General features: G+C 36.1%; 1 protein-coding gene across 3 annotated transcripts in view; it reads right to left on the bottom strand.

Annotated features, from left to right (window-relative positions):
* Positions 1-21061, bottom strand: part of LOC131149872 (uncharacterized) — a 72226-nt gene that overhangs the window by 14268 nt on the left and 36897 nt on the right. For all 3 annotated transcript variants that reach the window (XM_058100659.1, XM_058100660.1, XM_058100661.1), the window contains 3 exons: positions 20301-20396; positions 20094-20194; positions 9993-10470 (listed from right to left, as the gene is read on the bottom strand). In XM_058100659.1, the coding sequence (XP_057956642.1) occupies positions 9993-10470; positions 20094-20194; positions 20301-20396 (675 nt within the window). The remainder of the gene's footprint in view (positions 1-9992; positions 10471-20093; positions 20195-20300; positions 20397-21061) is intronic.

Genomic DNA, 21061 nt, shown 5'->3' with positions numbered 1-21061 from the left:
GCAGCCAGCCGCAAGAACTCCAGCCTGCAATCTTCCTTTTTGCCGAGGCTCTCGCAGGGCTGCGAGCAAGAAACCGAGAGAAGAGAGACGAGAAACAAGGGACGAGAGTCTGGAGCCTCTGTCGCCCCTCCCTCCACGAGCACCAGCAGCTCCACAAAATAAAAGGGCTGCCTAAAGGCCGGTTTATATTTTAAATAAGATGTCTTAACTCTTAAGTTTTTTCATTTACTCAAAATCCCCCTTGTCCCCAATATATTTACAGCAATGCCCTCCTCTCCCATTTACTATTTACCCCTTAGTTAATGTTACTAACTTACTAGTTACTACTTAATACTTTACTAGTATACTAAATAATAAGTTAGTATAAATGTATAATAAATAATTAGTTAATAACTAGTAAATTTAATAATTAAATAAAATTAAAATAATTTACTATTATTGTCTTATTATAGTATAAATTAATAAATTATTTCATTTATTTAAATATATTCATTCTAAAAATTTATTACTTAATAATAATTTTCTAAAAATTATCATTAATTTTGTAATTTTAATTTAATAATTTAATATTTCTCTTAGTAATTAATTTATCTTTATTTAGCATCGAAATATTTTTATTTTAAAATTATAGAGTAACATCCAAATAATTTTTTTTTTTATTACAAATTTAGAGTAATTTAACATCTAATCAATATAGCCTAGTAATTAAATAAATTAAAGTACTTATTAACTTAATATAGTTTAAATTATTTCATTTATTTGACTAATTTAATTTCCATAATTTATAGGTAATTTTGTACATTATCATTAAATTTTGTAAATTTAATTTAATATTTTAATGTTTGTCTTATTTATTGAGATTATATTGATAATAAAACATCTCAAATAATTTTCTTTTAAAATTGTTGACTAATTTAACACCTAATTTTTGATTCATTGTTACCTTGTAGGAAAGTAAAATTATCTACAAAAATGTTTGAAGGAAGAAAACAAGATCCAGCATGGGAACATGGATACCCGATGCCCAATGTCAAGAATGGATTTATTTGCAAATACTGCGGAATACAAATGAAAAGTGGTGGTGCAACAAGATTAAAAATGCACCTAGCAAATTACGACCCGCAGCATAATATAAAATTCTGCGACAAAGTACCTCCAGAAGTTAAGCAGGAAATGAGAATTGTTTTAGAAAGAAAAACAATAGCTAAGGCCAAAAAAATAGAAAGAATGGATCAAATAAAAAATGAATTGCGTGGGAACTTGATGCAATCACAACAAATTGATGAAGTTGATGATGTTGACGATATTGCATACCCGCCTGACATTTCTTCCTATGAAAGTTCTGCATATCGTCAAGCATTCTATGCTTCAAAACAGACGGAATGGGAAAGAGACCAATCTCGTAGGTTTGCAGGTAGGCAACAAGGAGGCAGTTCAAGGGCTGGTAGTAGTGCAGGACAACCTCAGATGAGGCGATCTCAAAGTGTGAGAGAGCCAAAAATAGAGCCATATATTTCAAAGCCTTCTCAACATTACAAGTCAGATGCAGCAAAACAAAGAAACTTGAAAAATTTATTCAAAGGAGGTAAAATAAAAGAAGAAATGAATAGGTTGATTTCGAAGTTTTTTATATATGATAATGTTCCACCTGAGAAGGCAAAATCACCTCATTTTAAAAACATGGTATGGGGTTGCCAATCAGCTGGAACGGGAGTCGATCCACCGACACCCTATGAAATCAGAACAAAATACCTTGATTTAGAGGTAAAAGAAATGGAAGACCACATACAAGAAGTGAAGAAAAAGTGGGCCACGTATGGCTGTACTATAATGTGTGATGGATGAACAGGCCCTACAAAATTATCCATCATAAATTTCATGGTTTACTCGAAAGGAAGCACAATTTTTCTAAAGTCAGTAGATGCTTCTGACAAAATAAAAGACCATGAATACATATATTCCTTATTAAAACATGTTGTGCAAGAGGTAGGAAAGCAACATGTTGTCCAAGTGGTGACCGATAATGGTAGTGCCTACAAGAAAGCGAGTCTAAAATTAATGAAAAAATTCAACTTGTATTGGACTCCTTGCGCCGCTCATTGTATTGATCTCATTTTTGAAGAGATCGGAAAAAGAGAGGCAATTAGCATAGTGACCTTGCACGGGAGACAGATCACTAATTTTATATATAATCATGGATGGTTGCTTGCTAAAATGAGGGAGCACTGTCAAGGGGATATTGTGCGTCCAGGGGCCACACGATTTGCTACAAAACTACATTGCACTTGATAGCCTACAAAAAAAAAGAGTAGGTTTAAAATCTCTGTTCACATCTGATGAATGGGCTGAGCATGTTCTTAGTCGAACAAAAATGGGTAGAGAAATTGAAAGTACAGTTCTTAACCATCAATTTTGGGATAGAGTGGCAAAAGTTTGTAACATTTATGAGCCTATATATCGAGTATTGCGTATAGTTGACAGTGAAGTGTGGCCAACATTAGGAGTTGTGTTTGAAGCAATAAGGGTGATGAAAGAGGCCATTGAAATAGGTGCAAGAAGTGCAAGATGGGTTCTCAAAGTCATCAATGACCGGTGGGAAAGAACCCTTGAACATGCTCTTCATGCAGCAAGTATAAAATATTTATAAATTTCAAGAAATTCAAATATCAAAAAACTTATTACATATTTATATTTTATATTATTTAATTGGCAGCTTATTTCTTAAATCCAAAATGTCAATACAAAGAAGGTGTTGGGGAAGATCCTTATTTTCTTGATGCAATTCACAAAGTTTTTAACACCCTTGAGCCACATTCCTCGGGCCTAGATCAAATTGGAAATGAGGTATATTTTTAAAATAAAATAAGTCTTAATCCATGTTTAATTATTTAATAACAATATTTTTTTTTAGATTATTATATTTAGAGATGCTAAAAGAAGCTTTGGAGAAGCAGCTAGGGCAACCATGGCACCTGGTAAGTATTTTTATATAAATGTACAATACAAAGTTACAAACTTCAAGTACAATCTACTAAGTAGTAAATACTAACTTGTGTTCTTAAAACATCTTGCAAAGCTGATTGGTGGATGATGTATGGATCAAGTGCTCCAATCCTAAGAAAGCTAGCATTGCACATTTTGTCACAAACCGCATCTTCATCAGCTTGTGAACGAAATTGGAGCACATTTGCACTCATTCACACAAAGCAAAGAATTAGACTAGCCTACAACAAACTTCAGCAGCTTGTTTTTTGTTATTACAACATGACGCTTCGAATAAGAGATATGGAGGCCGAAATGGACAAAGTGGCTGAACAAGATCCCCTGGACCTTCTTGACATATCGGTTGAATTGGGTGATGAGGATGAGTATCCACTTTTTCAATGGATTAGGCCATCCCATCTTGATGAACGAGACGGAAGTCCCCATCCACAAATGGCCAAGCATGCACAAGATGACTTTGGCATCGATATTAATCAGGTAATGGTAGAAGAAGTAATATCTAGTAGTGATGATTCTCAAATGAATCTTGGATCTAGATATGGAACTTCATCCACTATGCCCTCTGGTGGTGATGATGATAATGACGACAATGATGCTGGTGGTGACGGATCTAACCCCGGCGGTAGCAGTGGGCAAGGTGGTGATGGTGGGGACTATGGAGGAAATGAAGGATGGCAAGATTATAGACCAGAAGTGGAATATACACGTCCTTCCCAACTAGAAGATGAGGGTCCAGAAAGAGAAACACGTCCAATTGATAGGCAGTATAGTCGTAGAAAAGGAAAAGGGAAGATGCATCAAATAGAAGAGGATACCTTTTCCCTTAGTATGGAATGTATGAGTATAGGAACAGAGCACGACTCTAATAGTTATGGTAGTTATGAATCTACACAGAACAGCTCCTCACAATCTACATATGGCCAACCGTTTTCACATGCAAATGAGCAGGCACAACAATATGGAAATTGGCAACCACATGTCTATGGGTATGGACAAACAGGTCAAGAATATGGGTATGAGTATGACCAGTATGCAAATGCAAAACAATCCTATGGACATACACAACAAGTAGAACCTGCAAGAAGAAATCCTAGCACACGAAGATCTTCTGGCCGAGTAGAAACTGCCATGAACCAGATGACTACGGAGGAGTATGAACAACACATGTACACCTATACTCAATATTTTGGAAATTATATAACATGGAGTGATTATTGTAAACAATATATGTTATCTCGAAATCCTAATGATAGGGATAGGAGAGATGACTTTGAGCCACCAAGAAAGTCCATGTGGTATTAGATCATTAAATGTATAATTTTTATTTGTTTAAATGATAATTTGTTGCCTTAAATCTTAAAGGAATAGCTTCAAAACTTTATAATCATTTGAATGTTCTTCAGTTCATAGTTTGTTTCGCGATATGCAGTTTAATATCCTACACACTAGAAACTTGTCATATATGCATTTTTTTAATGTATTTTGATACCATATTAAGCATAATCATCTATTCTAATATTTCCTAAAGTTTTATTGTAAATTTCCATCATTTACTATAAATTTCCGTAATTTCTTTAAATTGAAATCGAAATCGAAATTTCCGTAAATTGAGACCATCGAAATCAAAATTTAAGTCCTTGTTAGTAAGATCATCAATTAGTAAAGTAAAAAAGTTAACCGTGATTGAAAAATCTCTAGGTTGCCCTCCTACACTCCTAACACTAGTTATTACTCCATCATACATATCCTTAATGACCTCAGTATATCTACAGCAAACCCCCTTCTTTCCTAAGATCCACCAAAGGACTTCCCTATGTACTCTATCACAAGCTTTCTCTAAGTCAGTAAAAACCATAGTCAAGTCCCCTTTCTTTTCCCTAAATTTTTCCATTAAGCTTCTTAAAAGATAAATAGCTTCTGTTGTTGATATCTCGGGCATAAAACCAAATTGATTTTCTGAAATTCTCATTTCTAGTCTTGTTCTATGTTCAATTACTCTTTCCCATAATTTCATCATATGACTCATAAACTTAGTTCCATAGTAGATATTATAGTTTTGAATATCGCTTTGTTTTTGTATAAAGGTACTAACGTACTTTTCCTCCATTCTTCTGACATTTCTTGATTTTTATAATAATTTTGAATAGATTAGCTAACCAAATATTTCATTTATCTCCTTAAACATTTCCAACCTTCAATTGGTATTTTATCTAGTCTTACAGATTTCTCCCTTTTCATCTTTTTTGAAGTCATTTTAACTTCAAGAACTCTAATTTTGCAAATAAATCTCCTATTTTTAGTCTTCTCCTTAATTGTTACTTCAAAGTTCAATCTTTCATTTTTGTTTTCATCAAAAAACTTATCGAATTATCTTTGCCACCTCTCTTTTATGTCTTCTTCTCTAGTTAAGACATTATCATTCTCGTCCTTTATACATTTTACATCACCTACATTTTTTCTTTTCTTTCTCTAACACTAGCAAGTTTATAAATATCTTTTTCTCCTTCTTTTGTTTCTAGTCTAGTATATAAAGTATCACAAGCTCTATGTTTAGCTTCACTAATACTCTTTTTTGCATTTTTTCTTGCCTCTTTATACTTCTCATGAATTTCTATATTCCTACAATTTTGTCATATTTTATACCAAACTCTTTTTTTCTTAGCGTCTTTTTCGACTTCTTGATCCTACCACCAATTTTCTTTACTACCCAAATATCTTCTTTTAGACTCACCTAAAACCTCTTTTGCTATCCTTATGATAGAATTAGCAATTTTATTCCAAACAGTATTTGTATAGTCCAATCACACTCTTTAATCATTTTACCTTTGAATTTTACTATATTATCTCCCTTCAAGCTCTAGCATAGATTTATGTTACTCTTTTTCTTCCACTTTTTAATATAAATATCTAATACTACAACTCTATGTTGTGTAGCCAAACTTTCACCTAGGATACTTTACAATCCTTGTAAGATAGACGATCCTCGTTAAGAAGAAATCTATTTGGCTTTTGTTATGCCCACTCCTGAGAGTTATTAAGTGTTCTTCTCTTTTTGTAAAGCAAGTATTCAATATAACCAAATCATAAGACATGGCAAAATCTAAGATTGTATCATTGGCCTCATTTTTATCTTCATATCTATGGCTTTCATGTATCCTCCCATAGCCTATATTATCCTTTCATTGTGCCTATTCAAATCAACTCTTATGAATGTATTTTTAGATGTTGGTATCCCTTGTAAAATACTATCCATATCTTTCCAAAATTATCTTCTAAGATTTTCTACTAAACCTATTTGAGGAGCATACACACTAATGACATTCATTATTTCCAAGCCTAGAGCTATCTTTATTTTAATGATACTATACCCTATTCTTTTAATATCTACTACATTATCTTTTAGGTCTTTATCTATAATAATTCCCACCCTGCTTTTATGTTTCTCTTTTCCAGTGTACCAAAGTTTAAAGCCTGATTTTTCAATTTCTCCAACTTTCTCTCCTACCCATTTCATCTCTTGAGGCAGATTAAGTTAATTTTCCTTCTAAACATTATTTCTACTATTTCCATACTTGTTTCCCTATAAGAGTCCGTATATTCCAAGTTGCTAATCTAATCTTAGTTTCTTGTGCTAACTTATTAGCCCTCCCCCTTCTATCCTAACCCGGTCTCTTCCCTTGACCTAGGTGAATTTGGTAATAATTCATGATAATACAATTTGACAAAGTTTAACGCTAGCGGGCAGCTACCTAACACAACCCTACTCCTTTATCCGGGCTTCGGACCAGCTATATGTACAACTTTATTTCACATAGACAATTTTCTAAATCACACCCTACAACCAGTAGAAACCACACAAACACAATGCTTTAAAAAAAATCTGAAGCATAAAATTTGGGATGTAAATCCAATCTAGACAAAAATAAAAAATAAAAAATAAAGTGCGATAATACTTTTTGAAAAAAATTTGTATACTCCAAGATTTGCAAATGGAAAACACAAAAATGTGTACAGTAAGCCTACAAATCATAAACACAAAATCTCCACTACTAACCACTATTGAAAAAAAAATTAAAAAAAGAAGAAGAAGAAGAAGAAGAAAAGAAATAATAAGAGAGAAGATCTCACCTGTGGCTGAAACTACAAGAGAATGACAACTGATTGAAAATATTACAATAAGTACCCTTTGGTGCTGGAAATTTGATGTTGCTAATGAAAAATCAATCAAAGAATATTGAAGCAGCAAGGCAATAATTCTTCAGTCTAAATTCAAGATTCACATTCAAGATTGGCGATGGAGTTTAGTATATGGTGCCGACATAACCTCTCATTGGACTCACACCCCTTCACACATATCCTTGATGAAAGCAAAATGTTCTTTTTTGACACAATCTTGAGCTAAAATGTGCAATCTTGCATATTTTTAGTCAAAATTCTATTGACTCTAGTCCTTTGGAAGAACTCTAAATTTGGCGTTTCAAGAGAGACGAAAATACATAAATTTGATTTCTTCACTTCCAAGACAATAAAATTCAGGAAGCGGGAGTGTGTATGTAACTTAAAATTTTCGATTATACAAGTTGAATGACAAAGAAAAGAAAAAAGAAGAGAGAAACTCCGCAAGATGACAAAGAAACTTGTAAAAGAAACTACCGTGAAGAACACCAAAATGATGGAGAGAGAAGGCAGAGAATGGAGGGTGGCCGGCAGAGTCCAAGATGTCAAATTTCTTTACTACAGTGAACGACGACCGAACCCAAACTAAAACTCATATAAGAACTTCAATGAAATATCAAAAGAAACAAGAAACTAGAATCAATGCGGAGGATAATGGTGGGACACTTAGCAGAGGAACCAAGAACTTGTCGCAGGAGGCGACGACTAGGAAGAACTCTCAAGCTTTCTTGAAACCACAAGAGAGAGAGAGAGAGAGAGAGAGAGAGAGAATAACAAACTCAATTCATTACTCATCACTCTCAACACAGATTATTGCATATGACAAATTCTTCATCTGTCTAGTAAACAACAAAAAGGTCTTCCAGCAGAGCTAGCAATGAAGCTTAAACTTGTAGAAGTCTATTAAATAGAGGGAATGTTGTGGAACTTAACCCAAATAGGGATTTTATCAAGTTTCATACAGCTTAATTCAGTTTCAAAGGATAAACTATGATAGGGAAATAGGATTGTTCCTTGTAAACAAAGGCACATTACAAGGGATTCAATTCTAATCTTCATTTTTCACATGAACATATACGTACAAAGGCCAAGGAATAAATCTCAAGTCCCTCAATTTTCTTCCATAATTTTTTTTTTCAATTATAGTTCGAATGCACAAGGAAAAAGGAGATTTACCAAAGAACTAACTAATAAGATCATCTGTCCACTTTGCAGTTCCAAGAGCAAAGATAGGATTCATCAGGACTTTGTCATCTTTACACATAGTTTGAAATATGTCAATTCTGCACTTTGGCATGCCTCAGTTTTGAATAGATTTTGCCAAGATAATTAAGATTTCTGTTTTTTTTTTTTTTTTCCCTAGGCGTAATTAGATTGCCATTGATCCTTGATCAATCTTCCTGTTGATTAGAGGTTTATCAGCTATCAGAACAGCCATCAACTCCACAAAATGTAAACCTATAAGTTCTCCAATTTCACTTGAAGAAGGTTCCATGGCCATTTAGGGTGTTCATAGGTCAGGTTGGGTTGGATTGGTTCCAAAATTACGACCGACCTAACCATGTTGGTTTAGTGAAATTCAATTCTAAATTGAACTATTAATTATATGGCTTGGGACCTTCGGATCGCTTTGGTTATTAGGTGGGATGGGTCAGGTTGGCAATTTAGCGTTCTTGAAGGACAACAAGAAAAATTAACACAAAAGGAATATGTGCGATCAAAAATTTGCAAAATATGATAAGGTATATCACGTTGAAAACAATAGTGTGAAGTGTCAACAACCCAACCCCTATATTCAGGTCATACATAAATTGGACCCACTAATTGACCCACATGCAATTCAAAATTGTTACTTCAGGTCAGGTTGGTTTGGTTTCGGTGGATCGGGCAGGTCTTTGAACAGCACTAATGGCCATAATCATACCAATCAAAGTAGGTTCCATGGCCATTATCTCAAAGAAAGTTCCTTAAATCGGTTAAGGGAACAACAATATTGTTTCAAGGTAATGATGGCAATTGAAAAAGCTCATGCTCTATTGCCTTTAGTTTTGACGGAACCTCTCATACTCATAATTTCAATGCTTGTACTGAACTATCAATTCAATCTAGGATGACTGAAAGATCAACAAATCATCTGATTTGATGTAAATGTCACTACTAGAAGCAATTTGTCTTGTTAATCCTCTAAGGCTCCACCATTTGCATGATCTAGTTGTGCTCATCATTCACTGTTCATGCAAGTTACTGTAAAGTGCAATTAGAAGATTACCAGTCATCATAGTCATTAACATTAGAAGCATTCATTATATTCATTAACATTATAGCTCTCAAAGTTCAATATGTTAGAAATATGAAAGCACAGTAACATTATAAAAAGCAATGAATTCATAGGGGAAATGTAATATCTTGGGCCAAGACAAGTAAATATTTGAAATTTCAAGTCTAGAGTTGACATGTAAACATCCAACATGGACCATAAACCTTAGATTACTGAAGAAATAAAAAGAACACTGATCTGGATTAATATAGGCAAACTAATGATGAACCACTTTATGGCTTAATAAACTATTACATATCGAGGATATGTTCAAGCATTCTCCAGTATGGTGCTAAGAGCAAAGACTGTCACATAGCTTAAACCAGAAACATCTCATGAAATTTTAAAACCAATGCTCATCACACGCAAAAAGTAAATTCACTAAATGCTATGGAAAACAAAGTGTAATGGTTCTATTTCAATGGGTGTGCAAAAGTTCTTGAATATGCTAAAGGAGCATAATTCACCATCATTAATTTACTGTCAATGTACATACCTTTGAAAATGTTAAGATAGTCAAACAGTAAACCAACATAGGCCTGAATTTGAATCTCTGTGCGTCCACAATCTTCTCAATAGAAGCGTCTATAGTCACTGCCTCACGAGTGTCACAGGTATGAGAAACTGATGATTCAGATGTCATCTTGTTAGAAGAAAGAACAGCAGAGTCCCCATTTGGTATGTCTTGACTCACAGTAGTTCCTGCTTTCCTTAACAGATGTAAAATTGTAGGCTGCCTGAATTTTACATTCAGGCCTGAATTAACTGATGCTTTTGAGTTCTTAATATGCTTCCTTTTTTTGTTTAAAGAGGTTCTTTCAAGGGTTTTCTTGTGATCATTTCCCTTTTCTATGGGCCCAAAACAGTACAGCTGGTTTGGAAAAGAAGATTCAGAATGCTCAACATGAAGATGCAGCTCAGGTAAAGATAGAGGGCATTGTTTAAGGACTCTGCTTAGTAAGCATTCAAGAAATCTGCACATTTCGACTCTTTGTATCAGCATGGACAGTAATAGAATCTCATGAAAAAATGATACTACTAAATGAATCTGAATTGTACAGAAACAAATAGAGTTTAAAATGCCTACAAAATAAGCGAAGTATACAGTATGCAAATTAAACAGCTTGGCTTGTGTGTGTGCTGAATAATATTGAAAAGCTTACTCTAATTTTAGCTTAGTGAAAATTTGAGGAAATCCATAGCACCTTACTCAGCAAAGGCAAAGACATGCACTGAGATGTGTTGTCTATGCGTAAGGCATAAATGTTACTGCAGAAAATCCACTCAGCCATGAACTTAAGATTCTAATAAAATTAATCTCCACTCAATCTCAAAGTAAATTATAAAAGGTTTTCCGCATATCAGGAAACAAGGAAAAATTAATAGTAAGTTTGGCAACTCAGCCAAGTATGTCTTCTCCTCTGTTACATTTAGATTCATGAAAATTAGGCAATGCCAAACAGAGCTAAGGCGTGTAACTAATCAATTTCAATAAAATGAACAAAAATCACGTACTTTGTAAGAGATAAAGTCAGAACAAATATTAAGTAGATATTCTCACAAAAAATGTCCTAGAAGAGGTCCCTTCTGAATGAAGACATGCACAACCTGAATTAAGTTAATCTTAGAAGCAGCACAGTTGCAGGATTTGCATGACGGATCCACAGGAAGGGATGTGCAATGCCACCAAATATAGCATGCTACCATTTTTCACTTGATATGATACTTCAAAACAATTATTTTTTTATAGAAAAATAAAATCAATAGGGAAATAATTTACAAGAAGGGAAAATAAGACATCTCCCAAAAAAACAAAAAAAACAAAAAAAAAAAAAAAACTGGAACATACAAGAAAAAAATTTAAAAAAAAAAAAAAGGGCAGCCCAGTGCACAAAGCTCCCACATATGCGGAAAAGAACATAAATCAAAAATCAATCCAACCAATTCTTCCAATCCCTATTTAAATCCTGAAAGCTAGCTCCCCTGAGAATTCCAAACCCAACACACCATAAAGAAGTCAAAAACTGAATCTTTTCCCACACCAAATACGAATTCAACTTCTTCCCCAAAAAGATCAGCGCATTATTTTCCAATTATAAACCCCATAAAACTGCATACTTGCTACTCTTCCATAGAGCTGCCTTATCCTTTATTCTTCCAAAGCCTGCAAAAGAAGTGATTAACAAGCATTCCATTGAACAAGGGCATACCCAACTCTCTTCCATAAAACCGGACAATTTATTCTAAATCCTCCATGCAAAATCACAAAGCAAAAAGAGATGAGACGCTGTTTCGAAATTCCTACAACAGAGCATGCAAAAAGCATGAAAACATCTGGAGAGCCTTCAAAGCTCTTCTAATCTGCAGCAAGTTATTTGAATTAATTTTGTTAAGCACAACCAACCAAGTAAACACTTTAATTTTGGGGGGAACTTTAACCTTCTAAATAACAGGGTAAAGAGGAAAGGGAGAGTTTGAATAGGTCAAAAATTCAAAGAATGATTTACAAGGAAACACCCCAAAATGATCCAGACACCAAGAAAGAACATCCCTACCCAAGGATAATTTTCTATTGTTCAATACAAACAAGAAGAAACTATGGAAGACAACTCCACCATCTCCCTATCATTTAGAAGTCTCCTGAAATGAAGATTCCAAAAGACCAAAGCCGCTCCCATTGACCACAAAGAAAGAGAGAACTCTGTTTGGCTCATAGCACAATCTAAAAAGATAAGGAAAAGAAATGGAAAAAAGAATCTTTCCCTAGCCATGAGTCTTTCCAAAAACGAAGCTAGGAACCCCTCGCCACTACAAATTTAGTGAGAGGGATAAAAACAGTAAATCTGGGAAATAGACCTCCACAGACTCCCCAGAGAACATCTCGAACTAACACGGTATCCACCCATTCTTATCCAACCCAAACTTACTACGAATAACTCTATGCCATAGGGAATTATCCTCTGAGGGGAAGCGCCACAATGATTTAGCTAAAAGAGTGGTGTTTTTAGACACCAAGTTACCAAAAACTAACCCCCCCCCCCCCTTTCTTTTTAGACTTACAAACCTCCATCCAGCTTCCTAAATGGCCCTACGACCCCCCAGACCAAACCACAAAAAATTTCTCTCAAGCTTTCTAGCAATCCCCTATTGGAATTCTGAAAACAAATAAAAAATACGACGGAATGCTAGAAAGACAAGCCTAGATAAGCATATTTCTACCACCAAAAGAGAAAAGGGCACCCTTCCAACCATCAATCTCTTCATAATCCTCTCCACTACTGGATTCCAAAAATCTGCCCTTCTAGGATTCCCACCCAATGGAACCCCTAAATAAGTTAGGGGCCAGTCCAATAAACCACACCCTGCGCTGCTGCCCATCCACTAGTTCTCATAGGGTACACTTAGGGCTGCTAAACCACTTTTCACCATATCAATCATAAGCCCAATAACTCTCTCAAAAACATTACGAATACCCAAAATTCCTCTAAATGAAAGGTTATGATCATTAAGAAATAAAATGGTATCATCAGAAAATTAAAGATAAGAAATCACCACCTCCTCATTCCCAATGCCTAATCCTTTATCAACCGTCTTGTCCACTGTCCTACTTAAAACATCATCTACAAGCACAAACAAAAAGGGAGATAATGGGTCTTCTTGTCTAATGCCTCTCGAATCAGTAAACCAAGACAAATAGCCCCTAATCCACCTAAGCCAGCAATCTCCAAAACCCTTTCTCACAAAGACCTTATCTAGGAAACTCCAACTCACTTTGTCATAAGCTTTCTCAAAATCCACTTTGAAAACGAACCCCCTCTTCTTATTACTACGGATGTCCTCCACCACTTCATTAGTCACCAAGATAGCATCCACTATTTGTCTCCCCCCGCAAAAGCACTCTAGGCTCTAGAAGTTTTATTAAGCACTGCATTCAACCTATTAGCTAAGACTTTAGTGATAACTTTATACACTAGAAACAAGACAAATAGGTCTCTAGTCCTCAACCTTCGAGGATCTAGCTTTCTTGGGCACCAAGGCTATAAAGTTGGAATAATACTCTTCCTCAAAATCCCATTCCCATAGAAATCAATGAAAAATTTCATCAAATCAACCTTAACAATCTCCCAACAATATTGAAAGAAGGTCATGTTAAACCCATATGGACCTAGAGCCTTATCTCTATCCATCCCAAATACCAACCCCGTCACTTCCTCCTCATCAATGGTCTCTCTAACCAGTGCAGTTGATCAGCAGAGATAGGATCGCAATATAAACCCTTAATCATAAGTCTATTATGACTATCCTCCAAATACAAATTGTGAAAGAGGTTAGTAATAATAGATGATACTTCAAAACTATTATCTATTCTACTTGTTTGGCATTTTATTGGTACATTAATATGGTATCTATGTTTAATTGAAGTCTTTTGACTTGTGTCTGGCTGCTGAAACCCAATTTTTAAGGGAAGTGTATTATGGTTTTCCAACTTCACAGCACTCCTTAGTGAATGATTTTGGTCTTTCTTTATCTTTTGAAATTTCTCATTGTCCTCCTACCTTTTATTTCTGGTCCATATCCTAACACAAATAACTTATGATAAATGGTCCTGACTTCTCCTGATGGATAATACAGTCCTGCAATCATTGCATGAGAAATCATTGACCCACCCAGCTAGAACAAAAGCCAATCAACTACTCCTAACACCACAATAAAGGTGATTGCCAGCGTATACTAAAAAAAACTAGAAAAAAAACAAAGCCACTTACCAACCAAAAAAAATAAAAATAAAATAAAAATAAAAAGGAACTGTTAGAGGTTATATATGTTTTTTAGTATTATTATTATTATTGAGTGTGTTAGTATGTTAATTAGTGAGAGTTAGTAAGGATATTATTGTCATTAGAATGTATTTAATTTGTATTATAAATAGAGGGACAGACCTATCTTCAAGTTAGGTCGTTCATTTTAATTAAATCTTAACACGGTATCGGAGCATGATCCTATCTAAACCCTACTTCCCTCAGTCGTTGCCAGAAAACAGCATTCCCGCAGCTGTTCTTCCCAGATCCACCTCCATCCCATACTAAATCACAAAACCAACCATACACCCATAATCAGACCCCCCTGACGACCCACCCCACAAAATCCCATCGTCGGAGGGCACTCTAAGCGCCCCCACACACCGGCCAAATGCCGGCAGGGCTGACTCCATGCGCCAGCGTGTGAGTGAAGTTCTGGCCACTTTTTTCCTTTTTTCCTTTCTTCTGCCATACTCTGATTCCTTCTTTGCACTATATTATCAAGCAGTTAGGCCAATTTTTTGCTCAAAATTCAACCTTTTTCGACCAATGCACTTGCGGTATTCCGTTAATTCTGTTCAGGATTTGTGAGGGCATCCTTGTGAGTTTTTTGGAGCCGTGGCAGCGTTGGTATGTTCAGTTGTGAGGCTGTGGCAGTGCTATATCCGTTGGTGAGTTGTTTACCTCATTTGTGGTTGCGTCAGTGCTTTCAGATGGTTTGGGATTGTTCCGATTATTGATTGTTCTTCTTGTTTTTGGTGTGGCAGCTGATTTTTGAGTGCTGTGGCAGCACTATATCCATCGGTGAGTTGTTCACCTCGTCCGTCGTTGTATCAGTGCTTCACATAGTTTGTGATTGTCCCGATTAGTTTTTGGTGTGATTGCCCATTTGTGAGTGTTGGGATGGAATCTATAAATCCCAAAAATTTGTTTCCCACACTGTTGTCACAAATAACGACTCAAATGTTGGATGGGAACAACTATGTTTCAACAGTCTAAAGCAGTTCGGATTAATTTAGTAGGATTAGGAAAATCTAACCACTTGCACCAATCTGATTCTTATGGTGAGAAGAGAAAAAATGTGTGGGTTCAAGAAGATGCCTTGATTGTTTCCCTTTCACGGAATTCAATGGATGTGTATGCATCTAGATACAAGCAAGGAGATTCAGGATTATGTCAAACTTCTATACTCCGGTAACATTACACGATGTATGATTTATCCCAGTTGTACTTTCATTTACAATAAGGAGATAAGAGCATTGCAGATTATTTTGGAGAGATGAAGCCTATTCATAAGGAGCTTAACGTTGTGCAACCTATAACTGCCAACACTCGCAAGATGCAGAAGCAGAGGAAGTATATGATAGTTCTTCATGTTCTAGCAAGCTTGAGACCTAAGTTTGAGGCAGTTCAGCCTCAGATACTCAGTAGTGCCAAGCTGCCATCATTTGCTGATGTATATTCTCATGTCCTTCGAGCTTCCTTTAGCACACTATCTCCTGCTCTTGCATATGACTCTAAGAGGAGAGCCTTTGCTACACAGAGTGATTCTAGTTCTCTACCAAACAACCGCAAAAGTTATCGTGATGGTTCAACTAGTTGTAGTGAAGAGACAAATGACGCAGAGGTACTCCTCACAATGCACTCATTGTGGACGGAATAATCATACTATTGAGCAATGTTGGGATCTTCATGGCAGACCTTCGTGTGTTGCCAATGCAGCCACCACTGACTTCACACCTTTGGTGGCAGCCAATGCAGCTACCACTGACTCCTCAACTTTGGGGTCGAGTGGGGGGCAACGTATTATCTATATGTCAGAGAAAGAGTATTCCAAGTTTCAACAGTATCAAGGGTCACAACAAGCTTCTCTTCCCATCACATCTCTAGCCCAAACAGGTAATCACACATTATGTCTGCCATCCAGTACTTCTCGTCCTAGTCCTTGGGTCATAGACTCCACTGCCACTAATCATATCACAAGTATACCTAACTTTTCTCCATTCTTCAATATCTTGCAAATTTACCTTGTGTTACTCTTGTTGATGGATCCACTACTGCAATTAAGGGAATTGAGGTTTACACTGTAAATCCCACTTCTTCTATTTCTCTTCGTTCGATTTTATATATTCCCAAATTTCCCTTCAATCTTATGTCCGTTAGCAAAATTACTAAATCCATGAATTGCTCAATGACAATATTCTCTAATCTTGTGGTTATTAAGGATTCGAAGACGAGAAAGACAATTGACAGGGGGCGTGAAGCTAGTGGACTCTATCACTTTGAGCCGCTATCTCCTTCTACCGCTTGCACTACTGCTGCCACACCTTTCCAAATTCATAGTTGCCTAGGTCATCTTTCATTGGAAAAGTTAAAATGTCTTGTTCCTAGTTTGAGTTTTGTGTCTAGTCTCAATTGTGAGTCTTGTCAGTTGGGAAAGCACCATCGTGTTTCTTTCGCTTCCCGGGTCAATAAACGAGCTGCAAGCCCTTTTGTGTTAATTCATTCAAATGTCCGAGGTCCTAGTAAGGTCGTGTCCAAGTTGGGTTTCCAATACTTTGTAACCTTTGTGGATGATTATTCAAGAATGACTTGGTTATATTTAATAAAAGATCGTTCTAATTTATTTCATGTATTTTGTACCTTTGGGTCTGAAATAAAGACTTAATTTGGCTTGCCAATTCAAATACTTTGAAGTGATAACACTTTAGAGTTTTTCAGTGCACAAATCACTACTTATATGACTCAGTTTGGTATTATTCATCAATCATCTTGTGCCCACACTCCTAAACAAAATGGGGTTGCAGGGTGGAAAAATAGACATCTTGAAATTACCCACACTTTACTTGATCAAATGCATGTACCTAAAGTGTTTTGGAGTGATTTTATATTTGCTACTTGTTATCTAATCAACAGAATGTCATCCTCTGTTCTTAGTGGTAAAATTCGATACACCATTCTCTATCCTAATTCACCTTTATTTTCTCTTCCTCCTCGTATATTTGGCTGTGTCCTTTGTTCATCAACTAACTCTTGAGGTGGACAAATTGGATCCTCATGCTGCATCGCTTCTTTGTTTCTACCAATGTTACCTTCTTTGAGTCTACACCTTACTACACCCAGTCATTGAGCACTCCTGAGCTCAATGAGTCTCTTCATTTGACTAATCTTCTAGATTCTACGTTGTTGTCCTTCCTCAACCAACCATCTGAGTCTCCATGTAGTTCAAGTCCTTCTCATTGCCTTGATCATCCTAATTTGCAGGTGTATTCACGACAACAGCTCCAAGGAAGAGAGTCCCCTCTAACTTCTACTATCGTGCCTTTGGTTTCCACGTATGATGATCATACTTCCTATGATGTTGATCCTTCTATTTCTATTCAGAAAGGTACAGGCACATGTACATAACACCCCATTTCCAACCATGTTTCTTATGACTCCTTATCACCCTCCTATTATCGTTTTGTCACTGCTTTATCATCTACTACCCTTTCTAAATTTGTTTCAAAAGCCTTAGCCCATTCAGGGTGCAGGGATGCTATGGTTGAAGAAATGAATGTTTTACATGACAATGGTACTTGGGACTTGGTACCTCTTCCTCCTGATAAGTCTATGGTTGGTTGTCATTGGGTTTACACTGTGAAAGTCAACCCTAATGTTTTGTGGCTCGTCTAAAGGTTCGTCTTGTTGCTAAGGGATACACTTGGGTGCATGGTATGGATTATTCTAATACATTCCTCAGGTCGCCAGACTTACATTAGTACGTCTGTCCATCTCCTTGGCTACTACTTGTCACTAGCCTTTGAATTAGCTAGATGTGAAAAATGCCTTCTTCCATGGTGACCTAGAGGAGGAGGTTTATATGGAGCAACCATCTGGGTTTGTTGCTCAGAGGGGGGGGGGGGGGGGGAAGACTTAGTGTGTCACCTCAAGAAGGCGTTATATGGTTTAAAATAGTCTCCCAGAGTGTAACTTGGTCGTTTCAATGTTGTAGTACTTGAGTTTGGTCTTCAACGGTGTGCAATGGATCATTCCATGTTTTATCGTTATACTACATCGGGTAGGATCCTTCTTATTGTTTATGTGGAAGATATTGTCATTACAAGTGATGATGATGAAGGCATTCAGAGTCTCAAACTTTTTCTACAGACTAAGTTTCAGACCAAAGATTTTGGACCACTGAAATACTTCTTGGGTATAGAAGTATCTAGATTTTGTATCGAAACTGCTCTGTCACAGAGGAAGTATGTTCTTGATCTATTGGATGAAACTAGCTAGTTGGGATCTAAACCGATTGATACACCCATGGATCCTAACAACAAGTTAATGCTAGATATGGGTGATTTGCTACCTAATCTTGGACAATACCGAAAACTTGTTGTAAAGTTGAATAATCTCACAGTTACTCAACCGGATATATCTTTTGCAATAAGTCTTGTGAGTCAATTTCTAGATTCTTCGAGGACAAGTCATTGGGCCGCAGTAATTTGCATCTTTAGATATCTCAAAAGTGCACCTAGGAGAGGTCTTTTACATCGTAATCAGGGTCAAACTTATATCCATGGATATACAGATGTAGATTGGGCTGGATCGCCTTCCAATCGGAGATCCACCACCAAGTATTGTATCTTGGTTGGTGATAATTTGGTTCTTGGAAACGTAAGAAACAAACTGTGGAGGCAAGGTCAAGTGCTAAATCGGAATATAGAGTTATGGCTCACACTACCTGTGAACTTATCTGGTTAAAGAATATGTTGGAAGAATTGGGTTTTTCGCATTTCTTAGCCTATGAAGTTGATCTATGATAATCAAGCTACTCTTCATATTGCCTCCAACCCGGTCTTTCATGAGCAGACGAAGCACATTAAAGTTGATTGGCACTTTGTTCAGGAGAAACTTGTGCAGAAGCTCATTACAACCACTTATGTGAAGTCGGACATCCAGCTTGCTGATTTGTTTACCAAAGCGTTGCGGTGCTCGGTTAAAGTCATTTGTAACAAGTTAGGAGCATATGACAATTATGCTCCAGCTTGTGGGGGAGTGTTGGAGGTTATATATGTCTTTTAGCATTATTATTACTGAGTGTATTAGCATGTTAATTAGTGAGAATTAGTAAGGGTATTATTGTCATTAGAATGTATTTAATTTGTATTATAAATAGAGGGAGTTACCTATTTTCAAGTTAGGTCATTCATTTTAATTAACTCTTAATAGGAACAAAAGAAGTTTCAACTTTAAAAGCCACTACATTTACTATCACTGTTGCCTTTCAGAAATGAGGTGAAATATTTTGAGCATTAGGGCTTGATAAGCATGGTTAGTCTACAACCTAAGACCTTCGGTTTTTAGGTTGGGTCATAATCGATCATAGCTTCAAGCTTCATCAACCACAACAGGCTTTTTGACAGAGTAACATAAATTCTTCACAATATCATGGATCAGATATGCAAAAAATAGTAACTATTCCTGAGTTTTACAAATGGATAAGGATGTCACAGATTTTGTTAGCTAGTACACCAAGGGCAGTAGTAAAGTGTTAATTTAAGAAAATATCACTGAATTTTATGAATCTGTTCACTTGAAATGTGATGATTTCTAATGTATTGAATGAGAATTTCCTTAAATAGTAAAAGACTAACTACAGGCCCCAGGGAATTCATTAACAGAAAACATTTAAGTGTCCTTTTTATTTTGGACATCTATATCCCCAAAAGGATGATGTAAATGATTTTACATTAATCTTAAAACAGATGTACATATTATTAACAGTGTTAATACGTTTTTGAGGAAGGACATACACAAGGTTCCTCAAGCGCTTCAATAGCTTGACAATGACTTCATCTTTTGAAGCCTGACTTGTAGGTTGAGATTTTACAACTTGCGTACAGAATGCATTAAGCTACAAGCAGTATACAAGTGTTAGATCCTGTACAACTGATAAAAATTAAAATATTAAAACAGACGCATGAAACATTAGAGTTACAGCAATGAATCAACTGTGTTACCAACTCCCGTATCCAGTTAGCTGCATAATAAACAGAGAGACACACGATCTGTTTCTGCTTCCCATTCAGAGATCGCCAGGCAGGCCCAGAAAAGTACTGGCATTACAAAAGCCAAACATATGCAGCACACAGCACATAGGTCATGAGAAGCAGTTAGGAACATAAATAAAGAAGACCAAAGAAAATCAAATAATACCAAGGATCATGAAGCATTTACAAAATTATAAGTAATGAAGTGTTGCAAGTTAACTTGTACTTGTGAGGCAAGATCAAATTAAGCCTAATTTAAAACTAGTTCTATCACAGGCGTTTAATCAGCGCTGTTACCATACTAAGGGGTGTGATAGTTATTACGGGGTACATAAGATATATTATACATAAGTGGGAAACTGCTGCATTAGGTTCTCATGTTACAACAAACTCTTCTATTCTCTATCAGAGCAATCCTAAGAAATCCTGAACTCCTGAAATCATCACCATCATGTACAGCATTGCGCTCCCTTAAACACTTTCAACAACATTTTGACCCATCAGGTTAACACAGTCGTCAGAATTTTGTCAGAAATGTCACCAGAAATCTATGTGCCACTGGGTCTCTGATTGACAATAGTTCCAGGCATCTTTTTGAAAAGCCAACATCACTGTTTACCCCAAAATTTTCAATCTTGTCTCCTACTGGTGCTGCACCCTCACAAACCAGCCCATCATCTGGCAGTCCAACACCATGCACCAGTGTATAAAGAGTTTTCCTGTCACATCCC

This window comes from Malania oleifera, chromosome 2, assembly GCF_029873635.1.
Source record: "Malania oleifera isolate guangnan ecotype guangnan chromosome 2, ASM2987363v1, whole genome shotgun sequence".
In the NCBI taxonomy this organism is placed as follows: domain Eukaryota; kingdom Viridiplantae; phylum Streptophyta; class Magnoliopsida; order Santalales; family Ximeniaceae; genus Malania; species Malania oleifera.
This window is presented reverse-complemented; position numbering and strand designations above follow the sequence as displayed.